Source organism: Papaver somniferum, chromosome 7 (assembly GCF_003573695.1).
Source record: "Papaver somniferum cultivar HN1 chromosome 7, ASM357369v1, whole genome shotgun sequence".
In the NCBI taxonomy this organism is placed as follows: Eukaryota; Viridiplantae; Streptophyta; class Magnoliopsida; order Ranunculales; family Papaveraceae; genus Papaver; species Papaver somniferum.
Genome location: NC_039364.1, coordinates 32,764,207 through 32,783,592, shown reverse-complemented (window position 1 = coordinate 32,783,592; position 19,386 = coordinate 32,764,207). Strand labels below are relative to the sequence as shown.

Below are 19,386 nucleotides of genomic sequence, written 5' to 3'. Positions count from 1 at the left end.
GATGTGGGATATCAAAATGCTAAACTTATAATAAAGTCAATTTGATATTTTCTAAGTCACGTGATAGTTTTCTTGCCTAAGTGCTGGGAGCATATATTTCTCAAATCCGAAGTGGTATTATTATCTATTCTTATGTTTTATATCCGGATTCAGCTAGTAGTTGCTTGTGTTGTTATCTTCAAGATTAAAAAAAAAAAAGAAAAAAAAATCATAAGTTATTTGGTTACCTTTTAAACAAAAAGGGTCACTCTTAAAAATATTTGCAACCACAAATATTTTTATTGAAATGAAATCATAATTCACATATATTATTGAAACACAATCACTAACTGCAGCCGCTAATATTTTATTTAAATGAAATCAAAATTCACATATGCTAATTGAAAAGGGCTTGTCGTTTTCTCGAATAATATATTAATACATGCAAATTAAGGTGTGAACCAACGCCATGAACTCGAAATTTGTAAGTCATCCTTAATTATTAAGAAACTCTTCAAAGCTTGAATAATGCAGTTAGGGCAGATTCTCCATCAAGACCCTTTCCATAATGGGCCGTAAGGTACTCGCATAGTGTTGTTTCTCGATATTTAGGACGGTCGTTCTCTGTCAGCAACTCTTTTATAGGTCCATACTTCCTTGTTGATGGTTCAAGATGAGTCCCATTAAAGAAACACGCAACTGATACTCGGGGTTTCTCAAGGTTGGATAGAACCCGGTGCTCCACACTCTTGAGTCGATCATTGGTTATAAGCTGCATCAAAAGGAAAAAAAAACATTAAACAATTGGGAATACACTAGTAGACCCCTTGATTAAACATTTAAACGTTCAACAAAAAATATTTTCATAAAATCCAATACTTTCCTGAAAAAGATCACCAAGGTTTACAATTAGAGCACCATGTACAGGAGGGACATCAACCCATTGATTCTTATGAAGTACTTGAAGACCACTAATGTGGTTATCTTGCAACAGTATAGTAAAAAAATCTGCATCGGAATGTTTTGTTATCCCAAAAGTGAGTTCTGGCTGGGGACACTCTGGATAGTAGTGACAAAGAAAATCCCAACCTTTACCACATTCCATGTCCTTGAGATAGTTGCGCTTCAATGCGAGACCCTCAGAGATTATCTCCAACAATTCCAAACCTAATTTTTCCATCTGAACCGAGTACTCCATTATCGTATCCCTAAGAGAAAATATACAATAATATGTTTATAATTTTGTCTTTTATAAGCGTTTACTCATTATAGATTCATCAAAATAACGTTTACACATGAACCTTTTCAACATAGAAGTTTACCCACACTTTAAAAATTATAAATTATTATATAATTATAATTTTGAATAAGTGAAATACTGTTTTCTTTCAATATATGCTAAATTTATTATTTTCCAAAATTCAAATAAAATAAAACTAGTCATATTTGGTTAATTAGTTCATGTATTGTTAACAAAAAACAATTGTTTCTGACTGTATCATGTTCATTTTCAAATAGAAAAGATGCAAGGTAAAAGTATCAATGAGCAAATTCGTTTATCCTTTTATTTTATCAATTGGTGTGACATAATCTCTTTGTGCATAAATAGATTTGCACAAGATAAAATTGCTTTTTGAAATGTAAATTTATTATATAAGTACTCTATTTACCTACAAAAACGAACAACTAAGCCATAAAAATCAATAGCAGTGCTACATTGGACGAGGTTTGAGTACTCCCACCCATCCTAAGACTAACGGAGATGGATTTTTAAGACCAATGGGTTGGCGGGTTATGTCACACATGATAACCAGCAGGACCCAATCCTCGATAAGGATAGCATTTTTGAAAAACTAATAAAAATATGGAGAATGAATATATTTTAGAAGGTGAAAAATTAACTAAAAACAAATAAATCCAAGATTCGCATAATGTTGATTGTAAATACGGTATCATGTTGAAAAATAGGTACATATCCAATTAAATAAAGGGACAGGATCCAAGGACATGATTAGTATGACATTGTCTTTATATTTTAGCATCATTTTTTTTTCTTTTATAAAACTCAAATGACAACAAATTTGAAGATAAATTTTTGATGGCATATTTCTCTTATAAATGTCTACCTTGATACTAAAAATGAGCGCATTCCTTTATATAAAACCATTTTAATTTCAACATATAACTTTTAAAGTGGTAGATGGTGGTCTTATACGTCTTGGAAAGAGCTCATTTTTTCAGTAGCAATTTAGAGAATTATAAGAGAAATATGCCATCAAAAAAATTAACTTCTCGTTGTCATTTGGGTTTTTGAAAAAATGATGACAAAGTATGAAATAATATTCAGTTTATATTGACGAGTTAAAATATTGCCGCGATAATGTGAAGTAATAATTTACCTCATAAAAATTGGAATTTCTTCCGGTTTTGGGGGCACTGGAGCCATGCGACAGTAGTAAGTGTCCCTCCAGTTGGTAGATGGTGCTTGGAAAAGATCGAAATTACTTAGATAACTAGATTTCTTATTATGATTACGCGCATATAAGGCAGCTCTAGCTTCAGCCGGTTGTTCATGAAACATGCGGACTTTTTCGAGCATTTCATCCATAATATTTTTGGGAACTCCATGGTTCACTACTTGAAAGAAACCATAATTCTCACATGATCTTATGACTTGATCAATGATCATCTTGCGCTTCCGATCATCGCCTTTTTTAATGTCTCCAAGGTCGATAACAGGGATGCTAAATTCTTTTGATGATTCGGAATAGGAATCCAAATTCTTCTTGATGTCAGCATCATCCGTTGGGGAGATAAAAATCTTTGGGATCTTTTTGATTCCTGCATCAACTAATCCTTTCACCCCGAGTTTGGTTTCATCGAAAGCCTTCAATTCTTTCATTCGATCATAATTGTTATTCTGATTATCACCATTTGAAGCCACCGTTGTTTGGGTCTTCTCCATTGTAATGTTCTAGTAGAAAATTGGTAAAAGAAAAAAAACTTATGGGATTAAATAACTGAACACCCACTTGCTCTATAGGTATTTTAGAGAACTCTCAAGATTATCGAAAACATTGTGTTTATAATCTCTTACAAAACCGTCTTTTATAGCTAAGGTAATTAAATCGTATTAATGAGAAAAATCTTTTGACTAGTAAGAAAATCTTGTGACTAATAAAATAATTAAAATCCTCCACAACAGTTAAGATACAGTCACAAAATAAATACCAAAATCAATAAATTTAATTAGAGAATCTTAAGTTTTGAGAAAAATGTGTTTTTGAAGTTCATGGTCATGCCAATTACCGGAAAGAAAGTAAATGACACTTGTCTTATTTATTTTTTGCTCGACGGACTCCAAAATCTTTTTGTTGGACCACATACTAGTTGTTTAATGCAAAGAGATGTGGGATTGATTCTATCTATGAATTAATAATTCATAAATAGATTGAAGATTTTTACAATTCATGTCCAAGGAACCTATCCTTCAACCTACAACCAATTAAATAGGTTTGTGTATCTTTTTTATCTCTAATTATTTCAAAATTAGCTTGCAGCTTATTGAGATATAACTGCAATTAATGTGCCTTTAAGAAGATTGGACAAGGATTTGAGCAGCAACTATGCATTAGAGATAGACACAACTTTTAACAACTCTAATTGTCTTTAAAATACAGAACAACATATTAGCCAACATGAATTAATAGAGACAATAAGAATCCTGCTTTATGCACTCAAAACTAATTGCAGGATATCGAAATGAAACTAAAATTCACACACACACACATATATATAAACCCTCTTTAAAAGTGGACTTTACAGGTAGAAGTTCCAGCAAAGCCTTGCCAAAACCAAAATCTCCAAAACCAAAATCTTTTCAATTCAGAAGCGATTATGCAACTAAAACTGTAGAAAAGACCATATCTATAATTGATTCGAATGATAATTTTGAGCTTTTCTCTCCTAGAATGATAAAAGATCATAAAAAAAAAGATTTAATTATCTTCATATAGGCTTAATCCAAATAGCCGTAAAACCATTGACAAGGACAGGATTAAATAATTCTGTACTCTTATGTGTCAGGGATTGTAGACACAATAAATTCACTGATTCATTATTAGGAATTATTGAGTCCACCTTATGTGAAGGTCCAATTTATTTTAATTGTTTCCCAAATTTTTCGGTGTCTCTGTATGATCCAGGACTCCTTAAAACTCTAACTTTATATGTTAGAAGTCAGGGGTTTGATATGGTCGCAGGGTCGCAGAACTTAGCCGTTGTGTATAGAATATATTATAAGGTTATGAATACCTTATGTCCTAATGCTCAAGTTTATGACACAAAAGGTCAGACTACTCTTTTTCATACCAATATTGGTAAAGCCCATACAGTTATTCCCAGAACCATAAAGTGGGATCAGGTTACCCTCCCTGAAAAGTGGACTTTACAGGTAGAAGTTCCAGCAAAGCCTTGCCAAAACCAAAATCTCCAACAAATAATTGAATATGAAGATGGAGATGTGGAAATACAGTTTACATCTTTCAGGAAAACTAGGCTTAAGATATCAGAAGGCGAGGGAAGTGCATCAAGGCCATCTGTAGCATCTTCTTCTTATACAGATCCTATTCATAATTTTATAAATGACCCAAATGATATTATTATAGAAGGAGTTAAACAAACCGCGCATCAGGTTAATAAACCTTATTATAAAGTAGAAACGCCAAAATCTACGGTTAGAAATATTCCTGAACAAGTAGAACCGACATTCTCCGATCTAGAATTTGAGATAAATGTGATCCAAAAACCATCATTGGATTTATAAGAACTTCGAAAATAGTATCATAGTTTAGAAAATACAAATAAAAGGGCTTGGTTTGAATCCAACTTTAGTTCTAATAGAAGAACAAGAATATATAAAACTTATGCTCTATACTTAAGTCATAATAAAAATCCAAACCCATTTTTCACCTGGTTTGAAGATTTTACCAAAACTTACAATTTAAATAAATATAAGAGATCGCTTAATATGTTGGAAACCCAGTTTCAATCTTATACGACAAAAGATGGAAATGTTATTCAGTCAATCCATCCACTAGAAGTAGTCCTTGATATCAAAGGTGCTATAGCAGCCCCATACAAATTAGAACATAAGGGAACTGATTCAGTAGCTAACCATAAAGATATTGGTCAGTTAACACAACAAAATAACTACACCAATTTATATTTACATTCAATAGGAAAACAAACGACAAGAATTGAAGGCTTGTTAAACAAGGATAAAATCCAACATATACAACCTAATGAGCTTAAACTTAATCCGGCACCATCTAGTGGATTATTATTTAAACCAAACCTAATAATAGATCCAAATGTCTCCAGGTTGTCCAACCCAGATAATAGCTTTGTAGATGCACTAGTAGAAAAGCTAGGAAAATTAAGCTTATCTGCTTCAGGCCCATCTAAAGCATCCAAACAATCAAAAGAAGGAATAAATGTTCTGTCCAAGCACGAGGAATACAGTGATATAGATATAGAAGAACTGGAAGAAATTTTTCATTCATCAAATTCTGGTAATATTAACAACAATTCTGATGACATTAATAAAATATCTTTTGGAAAAAATAAATATACACCGACAGTTCCTACTAGAAATTATTACCCTAGACCAACACCGGTAGATTTACAACTGGAAGAGGATTATAATTGGAATCAGACTTCGTTTGATGGAAGATCCATAGTTGAGTGGAACATAGATGGTATGACAGAATACCAAATAGTAAATATCATAAGACAAATGTCGATGTATGCTTCTGCTTCTAGACTCATTAAAAACCCAGAAAAACAAATTGCTGAATCCATAGTTACTGGCTTTACTGGCCAACTTAAAGGATGGTGGGATTTCCATATGTCCGACCAGGCAAAATATAGCATTTATATGGCAAAGAAACCAATCAAGCTAGAAGATGGTACTGAATACTCTCAGGAAGATATTGTTAGTACCATACTTTATACCATTGTCCTGCACTTTGTAGGAAGTAATAGCCAACAAATGGAAAGATCTAGGGAATTACTTATTAATCTTAAATGTCCCACCCTCTCCCATTATAGATGGTACAAGGATGTATTCTTCTCAAAATTGTTTAGCAGAGAAGATTATTCCTCTAATTCTGATTTTTGGAAAGAGAAATTCGTCTCAGGATTACCCCCTCTGTTTGCTGAAAGGGTTAGAAATAGACTAAAATAAAAAAATATTCAACAACGTATTGAGTATGGCGAATATACTTTTGGCCAACTATCTTCCGAAATTGTATGTGAAGGTTTAGCTTTATGCTAAGACATAAACCTACATAGACAAATACAAAAAAATAAATTATCTAACAAGCAAGAGTTAGGTGATTTTTGTGAGCAATTTGGATACACTAATACACCATCCGCGTTATTATCTAGGAAGAAAGGTACTCGACCACCTTCCCATAACAATCCTAAGACTACTAGATATCCTAATAGGTATCCATTGAAATCTAAACGACCCAATTTTAGGAAAAACAACAATAAGACACAACAATTAAATAAAAAGACTAATAAGTCACTTCCGGTCTGTTACAAGTGTGGAAAAATTGGGCATTATAGTAATAAGTGTCGTACAAAACAAAAAATAAGTGAGCTTAATCTAGACGAATGTCTCAAACGTCAATTAGAACAAGTCCTCTTAATGGACTCCGATCTATCTGAAGAGGATGAATCATCCTCCTCAGAAAATGATTCAGGGACAATTTCAGGATTGGAGGATGATGAATGTACAGATGGTTGTTCTTGTAAAAATTGTTTTCATAAACAAATATAATTTAGAAAAGTGGGATCAGGTTACCCTCCCTGAAAAGTGGACTTTACAGGTAGAAGTTCCAGCAAAGCCTTGCCAAAACCAAAATCTCCAACAAATAATTGAATATGAAGATGGAGATGTGGAAATACAGTTTACATCTTTCAGGAAAACTAGGCTTAAGATATCAGAAGGCGAGGGAACTGCACCAAGGCCATCTGTAGCATCTTCTTCTTATACAGATCCTATTCATAATTTTATAAATGACCCAAATGATATTATTATAGAAGGAGTTAAACAAACCGCGCATCAGGTTAATAAACCTTATTATAAAGTAGAAACGCCAAAATCTACGGTTAGAAATATTCCTGAACAAGTAGAACCGACATTCTCCGATCTAGAATTTGAGATAAATGTGATCCAAAAACCATCATTGGATTTACAAGAACTTCGAAAAGAGTATCATAGTTTAGAAAATACAAATAAAAGGGCTTGGTTTGAATCCAACTTTAGTTCTAATAGAAGAAAAAGAATATATAAAACTTATGCTCTATACTTAAGTCATAATAAAAATCCAAACCCATTTTTCACCTGGTTTGAAGATTTTACCAAAACTTACAATTTAAATAAATATAAGAGATCGCTTAATATGTTGGAAACCCAGTTTCAATCTTATACGGCAAAAGATGGAAATGTTATTCAGTCAATCCATCCACCAGAAGTAGTCCTTGATATCAAAGGTGCTATAACAGCCCCATACAAATTAGAACATAAGGGAACTGATTCAGTAGCTAACCATAAAGATATTGGTCAGTTAATACAACAAAATACCACACCAATTTATATTTACATTCAATAGGAAAACAAATGACAAGAATTGAAGGCTTGTTAAACAAGGATAAAATCCAACATATACAACCTAATGAGCTTAAACTTAATCCGGCACCATCTAGTGGATTATTATTTAAACCAAACCCAATAATAGATCCAAATGTCTTCAGGTTGTCCAACCCAGATAATAGCTTTGTAGATGCACTAGTAGAAAAGCTAGGAAAATTAAGCTTATCTGCTTCAGGCCCATCTAAAGCATCCAAACAATCAAAAGAAGGAATAAATGTTCCGTCCAAACACGAAGAATACAGTGATATAGATATAGAAGAACTGGAAGAAATTTTTCATTCATCAAATTCTGGTAATATTAACAACAATTCTGATGACATTAATAAAATATCTTTTGGAAAAAATAAATATACACCGACAGTTCCTACTAGAAATTATTACCCTAGACTAACACCGGTAGATTTACAACTGGAAGAGGATTATAATTGGAATCAGACTTCGTTTGATGGAAGATCCATAGTTGAGTGGAACATAGATGGTATGACAGAATACCAAATAGTAAATATCATAAGACAAATGTCGTTGTATGCTTCTGCTTCTAGACTCATTAAAAACCCAGAAAAACAAATTGCTGAATCCATAGTTACTGGCTTTACTGGCCAACTTAAAGGATGGTGGGATTTCCATATGTCCGACCAGGCAAAATATAGCATTTATATGGCAAAGAAACCAATCAAGCTAGAAGATGGTGCTGAATACTCTCAGGAAGATATTGTTAGTATCCTACTTTATACCATTGGCCTGCACTTTGTAGGAAGTAATAGCCAACAAATGGAAAGATCTAGTGAATTACTTATTAATCTTAAATGTCCTACCCTCTCCCATTATAGATGGTACAAGGATGTATTCTTCTCAAAATTGTTTAGCAGAGAAGATTGTTCCTCTAATTTCTGATTTTTGGAAAGAGAAATTCGTCTCAGGATTACCCCCTCTGTTTGCTGAAAGGGTTAGAAATAGGTTAAAATCAAAAAATATTCAACAACGTATTGAGTATGGCGAATATACTTTTGGCCAACTATCTTCCGAAATTGTATGTGAAGGTTTAGCTTTATGCTCAGACATAAAGCTACATAGACAAATACAAAAGAATAAATTATCTAACAAGCAAGAGTTAGGTGATTTTTGTGAGCAATTTGGATACACTAATACACCATCCGCGTTATTATCTAGGAAGAAAGGTACTCGACCACCTTCCCATAACAATCCTAAGACTACTAGATATCCTAATAGGTATCCATTGAAATCTAAACGACCCAATTTTAGGAAAAACAACAAAAAGACACAACAATTAAATAAAAAGACTAATAAGTCACTTCCGGTCTGTTACAAGTGTGGAAAAATTGGGCATTATAGTAATAAGTGTCGTACAAAACAAAAAATAAATGAGCTTAATCTAGACGAAGGTCTCAAACGTCAATTAGAACAAGTCCTCTTAATGGACTCCGATCTATCTGAAGAGGATGAATCATCCTCCTCAGAAAATGATTCAGGGACAATTTCAGGATTGGAGGATGATGAATGTACAGATGGTTGTTCTTGTAAAAATTGTTTTCATAAACAAATATCTAGTCTAGGAATTAATGTCCTCACCAATGAAGAAAATTTTATATTAGAGTTAATTGATAAAATTGAAAATCCAGAATCAAAGCGAATAGCTTTAGAAAAATATATTGAAGTAGCTAAAAGAGCACCAAAACAAGAGAAAATCGAAACTTCTTACAAACCTTATAGTTTTAAGGAAATAATGGCAAGAGTAGAAAATCATCACATTAAAAAAGAACCATCAGTCAATGATCTTAGGGCAGAAGTTAATCAGGTTAAAGAAGAATTAAGAAGTCTTAAGCAAAGAGTCCAGATATTGGAACTTCATAAACCAGTAGACTGTGAGTATGACTCACAAGAAGAAAACTCTTTTGATGAAATTTTACAAAACTACCAGGCTCATATTACTACACATATAGATAAACCAGAATCACCTACTAATAACCAGGATATCGAAAACATGCAATTCATTAATATAATAGATAAAGTAATCACTCAAAAGTGGTACACCTTAGTCACCCTAATCATAGGAAAAGAATACCGTTTTGAAACTATGGCACTCATAGATTCGGGTGCAGATCTAAACTGCTTAAATGAAGGATTAGTTCCCACAAAGTATTTTAGCAAAACAACCCAAGTTTTAATACTGCAGATGGAAACAAATTGATAATTAATTACAAATTATCTGATGCTGCGGTGTGTAATAATGGTATTTGTCTAGCGACACCATTTATCATGGTAAAGAATTTATCTCAATCCTGCATATTAGGGACTCCATTCTTGAATATGTTACCCTTAAGTATTAACAATACGGGCATTGAAGCCCTCATTCAGGACATAAAATATTATTTGAATTTGTCTCTGAACCTAGGCAAAAATTTATTAACCAGGTTCAAGAAAAAATCAAGCACAAAGAAATTTTTTTGTTTTCTTAAAAGAGGAGATTCAATATAAGCAAATAGAAGAGAAACTAAATTTCCCAAAACTCCAAAAACAAATCAATGATTTTAATGATCTTCTAGTGAAAGAAGTTTGTGCTGAAATCCCAAATGCATTCTGGGAAAGAAACAATATAGTAGAATTACCTTATGAACCAGATTTTTCTGAAAAAATGATTCCAACAAAAGCCAGACCAATTCAAATGAACAATAGATTATTAGAAATATGTAAATCTGAAATTCAAGATTTACTAGATAAAGGTTTGATTAGAAAAAGTTACTCTCCTTGGAGTTGTCCTGCATTTTATGTAGAAAAAGCAGCTGAATTAGAAAGAGGAGTTCCGAGATTAGTCATCAACTATAAGCCTTTGAATAAAGCATTAAGATGGATTAGGTATCCAATTCCTAATAAAAAAGATCTTTTAGATAGATTACATAATGCTGTCATATTTTCAAAATTTGACTTAAAGTCAGGATATTGGCAAATTCAAATCGCAGAAAAAGACAAGTATAAAACTGCATTTACGGTTCCCTTTGGACATTATGAATGGAATGTTATGCCATTTGGTTTAAAAAAGCTCCATCAGAATTTCAACATATTATGAATAACATATTTAATTCTTATTCAACTTTTACAATTGTATACATTGATGATGTATTAATATATTCTGAATCAATTGAGCAACATTTTAAACACTTATCAATATTCCTCAAAATAGTAAAACAGGCCGGATTAGTGGTATCTGCAAAAAAGATGAAAATATTTCAAACCCAGGTTAGATTCCTTGGTCACAATATTAATAAAGGTACTATAATACCTATAGAACGGGCTATATCCTTTGCTGATAAATTTCCTGATGAAATCAAGGATAAAAAACAATTACAAAGATTCTTAGGAAGCTTAAATTATAGCAGATTTTTATAAGGATTTAGCTAAGGATAGCAAACCTCTATATGCAAATTACGGAAAAACCCTGCTAATTGGAGCAGTGAGCATACAACTGCTGTTATAAAAATCAAAGCTAAAGCTAAAGAATTGCCATGCCTAACTATAGCGAATCCAACAGCCTACAAAATAGTTGAGACTGATGCTTCAGATGTCGGATATGGAGGAATCCTTAAACAAAGGATTCATAATAAAGAGCAATTAGTAAGATATACCTCAGGTGTATGGAAATCGGCACAACAAAATTACTCAACCATTAAAAAAGAAATATTGGCAATAATTCATTGTGTTACTAAATTTGAAAGTGATTTGTTAAACCAGGAATTTCTTATTAGAGTGGATTGTCAGGCAGCTAAGGAAGTATTGGTAAAGGATGTTAAAAATTTAGCCTCTCGGCAAATTTTTGCAAGATGGCAAGCCATTTTATCAGCGTTTGATTTCAAAATTGAATATATAAAAGGTGAAACTAATTCTCTACCTGATTTCTTGACTCGTGAATTTTTGCAGGGGAAGCATGGACTGCCAGATAACTAGGGGAAAGGCTCCTCAATTTTCTTACCCATCTCCTAATAAAAGGAACAAAAGTAATCCTATTATGATTAAAGGAAACCCAAATAAGGGAAAACAATATTCTTCTTCAGAAGAAAAGTCGGCATTTATAATGTCCACATCAATACCGCTTTTAGCGGTAGAAACAGAACATGCTAACAGAGATCCTGCAGAAGTTGCAAGCATGTACTTAAAAGAGCATATTTTACCACATTATGGTAAAACTAGAGAGTTTTATGAAACAATACTCATAGAGACAGGATCTATCCTTTTAACACATAACACGGCCAACAGTAATGGTAATGGTCCTCCTGCGTTCTCCAAGCTTGTTATTCTTAAGGTATTATCATACCGAGATTGGGGAATGAACCCTCATGGGTTAAAAAAATTCAATGATCACCCCCATATCAAACCGAGATCATATTCTTATACTGATTATATTAAAGCATGGACACATATTTTTTGCTATCAAACTCAGAGATTCTCTCATTCCTGGTATATTGGATTTAAACTCAATACAATCAAAGAGCTACCAAATTGGTTTAGAGCATGGCTAAGTATCTGGGGGCCATGCCCGGAGATTTTACCTGCATATATTGTAGATATGTTAAATAAGTTTATCAAGGCTAATAGCCAATCTTATGATATAAGAAGATTAATGCAGTGGTTCTTTATACTGTATGAAATCCCATGGATTCTAAGATGGAATTATTCGATTCCACAAGATAATGATCCTGATTGGGATTATATCCCTTATTTAGAAAGGCAATTATATATCAAATGGTGGGATAGATATAATGCAGCACATCTACAACCATCTACATTTAACATGCAGTTTGTTGCAGCTCAGCTTATGGTATCGGCATCAACCACCTCAATGCCGATGGAATTCTCAACCCACATACTCGCACTAAAGCATAGGCACGGGGACTTGTCAAAGGAAGAATTTAAGAAGCAGATTTTGGAGGCACTTGATAACGAAGATTTGGGTTCCCAACCGTCCTCGTCAAAAACCTTTGAGGAAGAAGAGATAAAATCGGAAAATACAGAAGACCTAAATGCAAATGGTGATGATTGCTTTGGAATGATTTAGGGTTTAAATGATTCGAAGAAGATAGGAAAATTCTAAGTATTTTCCTGCAAAAAAAAAAAATAAAAAAATTAAACTTTTCATCAACAGGAAGCAGGATCGACTCCACTATTCATCAAGGACACGTATTTGCTTCAAAATAGTAAAAGTGAAAAGGTTTAATATTTTCCAAAAAAGAAAAAAGGTAAATCTTATCTAAGATTTCCAACTTAGATATGTCTTCCACTTGTCTACCACTTATAGGTTGTTGTAATTATAGATAGGATTCTCAAAAAAGAAAATCTTATCTCTTTTGTTTCTTGCAAACTTTCCCCTATATAAATACCCGTTAAGGGAAAGGGAAAGGGCAAGTTTTTAGTTCTCAAGAGTCATTGTCTATAAGTTTGAGAGTGAAAGTTTCTGAGTGTTTCCTGCTTTGAGAGTGATAGTTTGTGAGTGTTTTCATGTTCAAAGTGTGAGTTTGAAGTTGTTTGGTGTGCTATCTATTAAGGAATAAAAGACTACTTTGTAAGTATCTCTACCCGTTATCTATGTTTTAAATTTCTTTTAATTATGAAGATTCCTTTTAATTTTCTATTAATCATTTTTTAAATTATCTTTCAATCACTATTTCTATTTATTAGTTTTAATAATATATTCTGTTTTGAAGTTATATATATATATATATATATTCTGTTTCAATATAAAGATTTTATATATATATATATATGTGGTGTTCACCGATGACATGACTTTGAAATTTGTTGGGCATGGCCATCTATTACGGGACTTTTCAAAGCTTGAATAATGTTAGTGCGGATTTTCCGTCAAGACCTTTTGCATTATAGTTTCTTATATACTCGTCTATCGTTGTTTCGCGATATTTAGGACGGTCGGATTCTGACAACAACTCGCTAATAGGTCCAGACTTCCTTGTTGGTTGTTCCAGATGTGTGCCATGGAAAAAACATGCAACTGATGCTCGGGGATATTCAAGGTTGTCCAGGACCCTGTGCTCCACGCTCTTAAGCCGATCATTGGACATAAGCTGCATTTAGAAAACAAAACAGTAAATTAAACAATTGGAGAATACTAGGAGGATACTATTTTGGGAGATATGTTTAATTCTAGGAGCGATTGAGGCTACAGAAGTTACTTTATTCTATTCCCTGACTATTTATCTTCAGAATGACAATAATGCTCTAAAATGAACACTTGCCTGCAAAAGATCACCGACGTTCACAATGAGTGCACCAGGCACAGGAGGAACATCAACCCATTGATTCTTATGGAGTACTTGCAGACCACTAATATGATTATCTTGTAGCAGTATAGTGAGAAAATCTGAATCAACATGTTTTGATGTGCCAATAGTGAGTTCCGGTTGGGGACACTCTGGATAGTAGTGACATAGGAGAGCCCAACCTTTAGCACAATTCATGTCCTTGAGATAGTTTGGCTTTAATCCCAGACCCTCAGAGACTAACTCGAACACTTCCAAACCTAATTTTTCTATATGATCTGAGTACTTCATCATAGTATCCATAATAAAAAAATGCACAAATTTCTATAATTTCAGAAAACTCTATGTCAATACTCAATATGGTGAAATTCATAGTTTACCTTAGAATACTTGGAATTTCTTCCGGTTTTGCAGGTGTGGGAGCCATGGAACAGTAGTAAGTGTCCCTCCAGTTAGCGGATGGTGCTTCGAAAATATCAAAATTACTCAAGTAGTTAGATTTTCTGTAGGATCGAGCAAGAGAGAGAAGAGCACACGCGGAAGCAATAAACGACTACATTGATAATCAAATTCGGTGTACAATTCTTATGGCTCAGTAACCTACTTATAGTCTTACAAACTTGACGATCACTCAAAGCAATTTCCTAATAAAAACAAACTCTAAATAAAGCACACTTTCCTAACATAAAACAAACTCTTTTAGAACTATCTAGAACCAAAATACCATATCTTGATTTAACTTCCAACATTTTCCTCCAAGATTACGTATATAAAAAGCAGCTCTAGCCTCGGCAGGTTGTTCGTGAAACATGTGGACTTTTTTGGAGCATTTCATCCATAAGATTTTTGGGAACTCCATGGTTCACTACTTGAAAGAAACCTAAATTCTCACATGAACTTATGACTTGATCAACGATCATTTTTCGTTGATGATCATCCCCTTTCTTGATTTCTCCGAGGTCTATAACAGGGATGCTAAATTCTTTCGATGATGATCCGACCTTCTTCTTCATGTCATCTTCCGCGGCTGTTGTGGAAATGAAAATCCTTGGGATCTCTTTAATTCCTGCATCAACTAAGGCACTTACTCCGACTTTAGTCTCATCGAAAGCCTTCAATTCTTTCATTCGGTCGTAGTTATTCGACTCAAATCGAGACAAAATATCAAGATTGTCACCATTTAAATCCTCCATCAATCCGGTGGTGTTCTCTGTTATCTTTGGTTTAAGTCGGAAGATGTAATCAATGGTATGAAGACTTTGGAGTACTTCTAGTTATACTTTTCTGCTCCATAATGAAGTGTGATAGCACCGTACTCCTTGTCTTAGTTCATATCAACCACTAGAATTAGTGTCAATCTATGTTAGAGGATTTACGTTTATGTCTGGTACGTGGCTACTTTATCACCTGAAATGACCCATATCCTCATTGTTCAAATATATATCCAAGCGTCCCAGACAGGTTTCGAACTTGCGACCTTCTAAAAGTGCGTATATATAAGGTTCAAAAGTTCCTTTTAGTCCCACACCGACAAGACTGCGTAATGGAGAGTGGTTTAAAGGGAGTGGAATCGGGAAACTGGACACGACCTTACTTGAAAAGGATCTGTTCTATAGGCTCGTACCTTTGTATCCTTGAGTTCTAAGGAGACAGGAACCACAGTCTGGTTGATGAAACATGACCGCACGACCAGAGCGTGATTAATGGTCGTTCTCAGCTTGGCCCTTGGCCTGCTGTGGTGGTCGTGCGGTTGTCTGACGGACTCCAAAATCTTTTTTGTTTTTGCTGGACTCAGCTGATGAGAATGGTACCTGAATTCGGGCATTCCTTAGTACGAAGTGATATTCGCATGGATGAATAATGTCTTTGATTTTTATGTCTTTGCTTCCTTAATAATATACTTTTGTTTTTGCACATAAAAAAGGGAAAGAGTTACGAAATTACAATTAAGCTATAAGCACAAAACTAAGGCCTCTTTTTCCTAAGCAACATTTTACGTTGGGATTAAGTAAGATTCTTTATTTACTTGAACATGATCTGTTCTATAGGTACCTCTGTATCCTTGAGTTCTAAGGAGACAGGACCGCACGACCAGAGCGTGATTAATGGTCGCAGGCCTATGATGTAGGCCCTGCGGCTGTAGGTGATCGTTCTCAGCTTGGCCTTGGCCTGCTATGGTGGTCGTGCGGTTCTCTGAAAGACTCCTAAATCTTTTTGTTGAACTCAATGTTTACTTTCTTTCTTTTTAGATTTTCTGATAAAATTCATCGAGTAAAGTCAATGTTTATTGGAACTTTGTTGGAAGTTAAACTAAGATATGGTATTTTGGTTCGTGGATCAACATCGTCCGAATGGATCAACTGCTGCAGTTGACGCAGTCAAGTTGGATCAACAGGAACAGTTGACATACTATGCGATATTTGGAAGTTCGAGTTAACTAGAAGAGCAAGTTGTGTCGGTTCCTTGTTTTAGATTTTTACTATATTAAGAGTTTCTTTGTGTTTCCAGAAGTGTGCTTTATTTAGAGTTTGTTTTTATTAGAAAACTACTTTGAGTGATTCTCAAGTTTGTGAGACTATAAGTAGGCTAGTAAGCCATGAGACAATACACACCAAAATTGATTATCAATGTAATCGTTTATTTGCTTCTGCGCGTGCTCTCCTCTCTCTTGCTCGATCCTACATTTGGTATCAGAGCAAGGTGAGAGGAAGGGAGAGGAGAAGGAGAAAGATTGAAGCTGCGTTTGGTTAAAAGAAAGACTTAGAGAATTGTTTTCATTAAAGAAGAAGAAGTTGTGCGAGATACTGAGTTTGAAACTGGAGTCTGTCGAAGCTGCGTTGGTGTTTTGTAGGGTTTAAAAAAAAAAGAAAGAAGTTGAAGGCTTGTTAAGATTGTTGCTGTTCCGGACTTATTTTTACGCAGGAGAAAATCGGTTGAAAACTGATTTGTTGCTGTTGTTTGGTCACAAGGGAAAACCGTGAAAGTTGTCTGCAAGTTTGTTGCTGCGTTGGTGTCTTCACAAGGGACCTGATGAGAAGAAGGCGTGAGAGCAGGTTATTGTTCGTGACTTGTTGCTTACCAAAAGCTGTTTTAGGGTTTGTGCATGAAGGTTGTTGCTGCTATTATTGGCAGTAGTTGTTGGCGCTGTTGATGAAAAAGACTTGGAGCAAGGTAAAGAATTTTATAAAGAAGAGAAAATAGCAGCGCCTGCTGCTGTTAAAATCTGAGTCGGTGAAGTTAAGATGAATTGGCTCGAGAAGTTGTGATTGTGCCGGGAACAATTACGAGCTGGTGATGGTGATGGCAGACGAGCGAGCTTGGTGCTAGGGTTTGAAAAGAAGATGCGTATGGTACTGTCGGTGATTTATTGTAGCTGTTTCCGTGAGAGATGGAAGTTGAAGAACGCAGCTGATAACCTTGATTTTTCACGCTGGTGTTTCTCAGTTGGTGGCGAAGATTAGGAATGGAACTGAGTAGCAGACAAGTTGGTGATTGGCAATGATTAAGGGTTAGACAAGTAATGATTGGCAATAATTAAACAATGATTGATGATGATTGCAATGATGGGTGTGCTTGATTTTTAGTTCCCATACGTGATTAGAAGGCTTATTTGACGGTGACGTTTGCTGGAGATTTGGGTCTCACGACCTAAAGAAAAGAGGTTGAACAGGTACTGTTTTTCTAAAAAACAAAGTGTTATTGGAAGTTTGTAACAGTACGGGTGTTACAAAAGTGTTAGTGTTACAGTTGCAGAACTGCTACAGAAGAACAGTAGTGTGACAAAAGGTTGTTACAATTAAGTGTTATTAAGAAGAATCACAATTACAGAATGTTGCAGAAGAGTTGTTTTAGAAGAAGGTGCTACAGAAGAGTTGTAACAGTTACAGAAGTGTGACAGAAGAAAAGGACACAGTTTTAACAGAAAGTGTCAGTCTTAACAGGCGTGACCGAAAGCAGTTTGTGTGAAAGGTGTGTTGTTGTGAAGTAAGCAAGGGTTGCTGTGGCAGAGCATCGAATGTTGGTTGAGGTAAGAAGCTTAGGGTGCGTGGTTGATTAGAAGGGTTAAGTCATGGATTCGAAATAGACGCAAGAGAAGATCAAAGTTGGTATTGCAGTCAAGAAGGACTGGCACAGTTTGATGAAGTTGATCGAATTCAAAGACTTAGAATGACAAGGATTTTTGGATGGTGATGTTTGAGCTTAAGGGAGGATGGCGTGTTAGAGTGTAAGCTCAAACATGTTGGAAACCGTGAAGAAAGGTTGAAGAGTTTGTGGCAGAAACTTGGAATACCTGAAAAAGTGTGACAGACTTTGTGTTAGTTATTGCTTGTGACAGAAGCGTAACAAGAGAAAGATTGTGACAGAATCTTGTGAAAGAAGTGTGAAAGTTTCGACTCCTACAAGCGTGACTGGAACAAAGAAGTAAAGAAGACAATAGAAGAAGAAATACATCAGTAAGGTTGTGAAGTAAGAGAAGTAATCACCGGGGGTGATGTGTGAGAAGACAACAAAAGGAGGTTAATACCTATGAGTTGTTGAGTTTGAGACGTCACAAGGTTGTGAGCGTTGTAGGCGAGTAAATTCTACAAGTTGAGTGAAGCAACTCCAGTGGGGATTTGGCTAGAGAAGTGAAGAAATTTCAGGGTGTAATTTGAAGTGTTGAGTGGAAATCCTGCGAGTGAAGTGGGTAAACAAGTGTTGAGTTTGAGCTACAATGCTCGGTGAAGAAAATTTAAGGTGAGCTATAATGCTCGGTGATGAGTTATTGGTTTTGTGTTTGGTTAGCAAGTTGAATAGAGCACAAAGAGGTGTTTCTAGCTTGTTAAAAATGGTGTTCCAATGCGATGAAGAAGAAAGTGAAAGAAACTTGTGTTGGTTGCGATGGTATGAAGATTGCTGTTAAGCAAAATTAGAAGATTGCTTCATTTTTAGTTGGTTTGCTTTTTGAGTTTCGTTTTTTTAGTAAGTTTGATGTTTGTGCTTTGTTTATTATTTGAGTTTGAGTTTGATTGACGGAATTCCGGTGCGATCATGAAGTTGGGATGAGCTATAATCGAGTATCAAGGAGTAAGGGTTTGTTGGTGGTTTCTTTGAAGAAGAATGAGAATAGACAAGAACGTGTTAACGTTTATCTATGGAAGAAGAGGAATGGAAAATGAGAAAAGACAAGGACGTACTAACGTCGATCAATGGAAGAAGATGAGGAGTAGAAGAGGGTTACGGAATTCTCGTTGAATGATATCTTGGTTTAAGGGAGGATGTTGGAAGTTAAACCAAGATATGGTGTTTTGGTTCATGGATCAACATATGATGTTGATCCAGTCCGAATGGATCAACTGCTGCAGTTGACGCAGTCAAGTTGGATCAATAGGAACACTTGACACACTATGCGATATT

At 34.7% G+C, this 19,386-nt stretch overlaps 2 protein-coding genes and 2 pseudogenes across 2 annotated transcripts; 2 read left to right on the top strand and 2 right to left on the bottom strand.

The window, feature by feature from the left end:
- Positions 1 to 332: 332 nt before the first annotated feature.
- LOC113292627 (1-aminocyclopropane-1-carboxylate oxidase homolog 1-like) lies at positions 333 to 3,039 on the bottom strand. The gene is made up of 3 exons (XM_026541509.1): positions 2,379 to 3,039; positions 863 to 1,187; positions 333 to 751 (listed from the first exon to the last, which is right to left on the bottom strand). The coding sequence occupies exons 1-3, from the start codon at positions 2,942 to 2,944 to the stop codon at positions 494 to 496; spliced, it is 1,149 nt and encodes a 382-aa protein (XP_026397294.1). The 5' UTR covers positions 2,945 to 3,039; the 3' UTR covers positions 333 to 493.
- A 10,500-nt stretch (positions 3,040 to 13,539) lies between these two features.
- On the bottom strand, positions 13,540 to 15,220 carry LOC113294497 (1-aminocyclopropane-1-carboxylate oxidase homolog 1-like). The gene is made up of 5 exons (XM_026542894.1): positions 14,859 to 15,220; positions 14,685 to 14,698; positions 14,370 to 14,492; positions 13,966 to 14,290; positions 13,540 to 13,794 (listed from the first exon to the last, which is right to left on the bottom strand). The coding sequence occupies exons 1-5, from the start codon at positions 15,180 to 15,182 to the stop codon at positions 13,540 to 13,542; spliced, it is 1,041 nt and encodes a 346-aa protein (XP_026398679.1). The 5' UTR covers positions 15,183 to 15,220.
- A 353-nt stretch (positions 15,221 to 15,573) lies between these two features.
- LOC113300919 lies at positions 15,574 to 15,753 on the top strand (annotated as a pseudogene).
- A 256-nt stretch (positions 15,754 to 16,009) lies between these two features.
- LOC113300924 lies at positions 16,010 to 16,187 on the top strand (annotated as a pseudogene).
- The last annotated feature ends 3,199 nt before the right edge of the window (positions 16,188 to 19,386 follow it).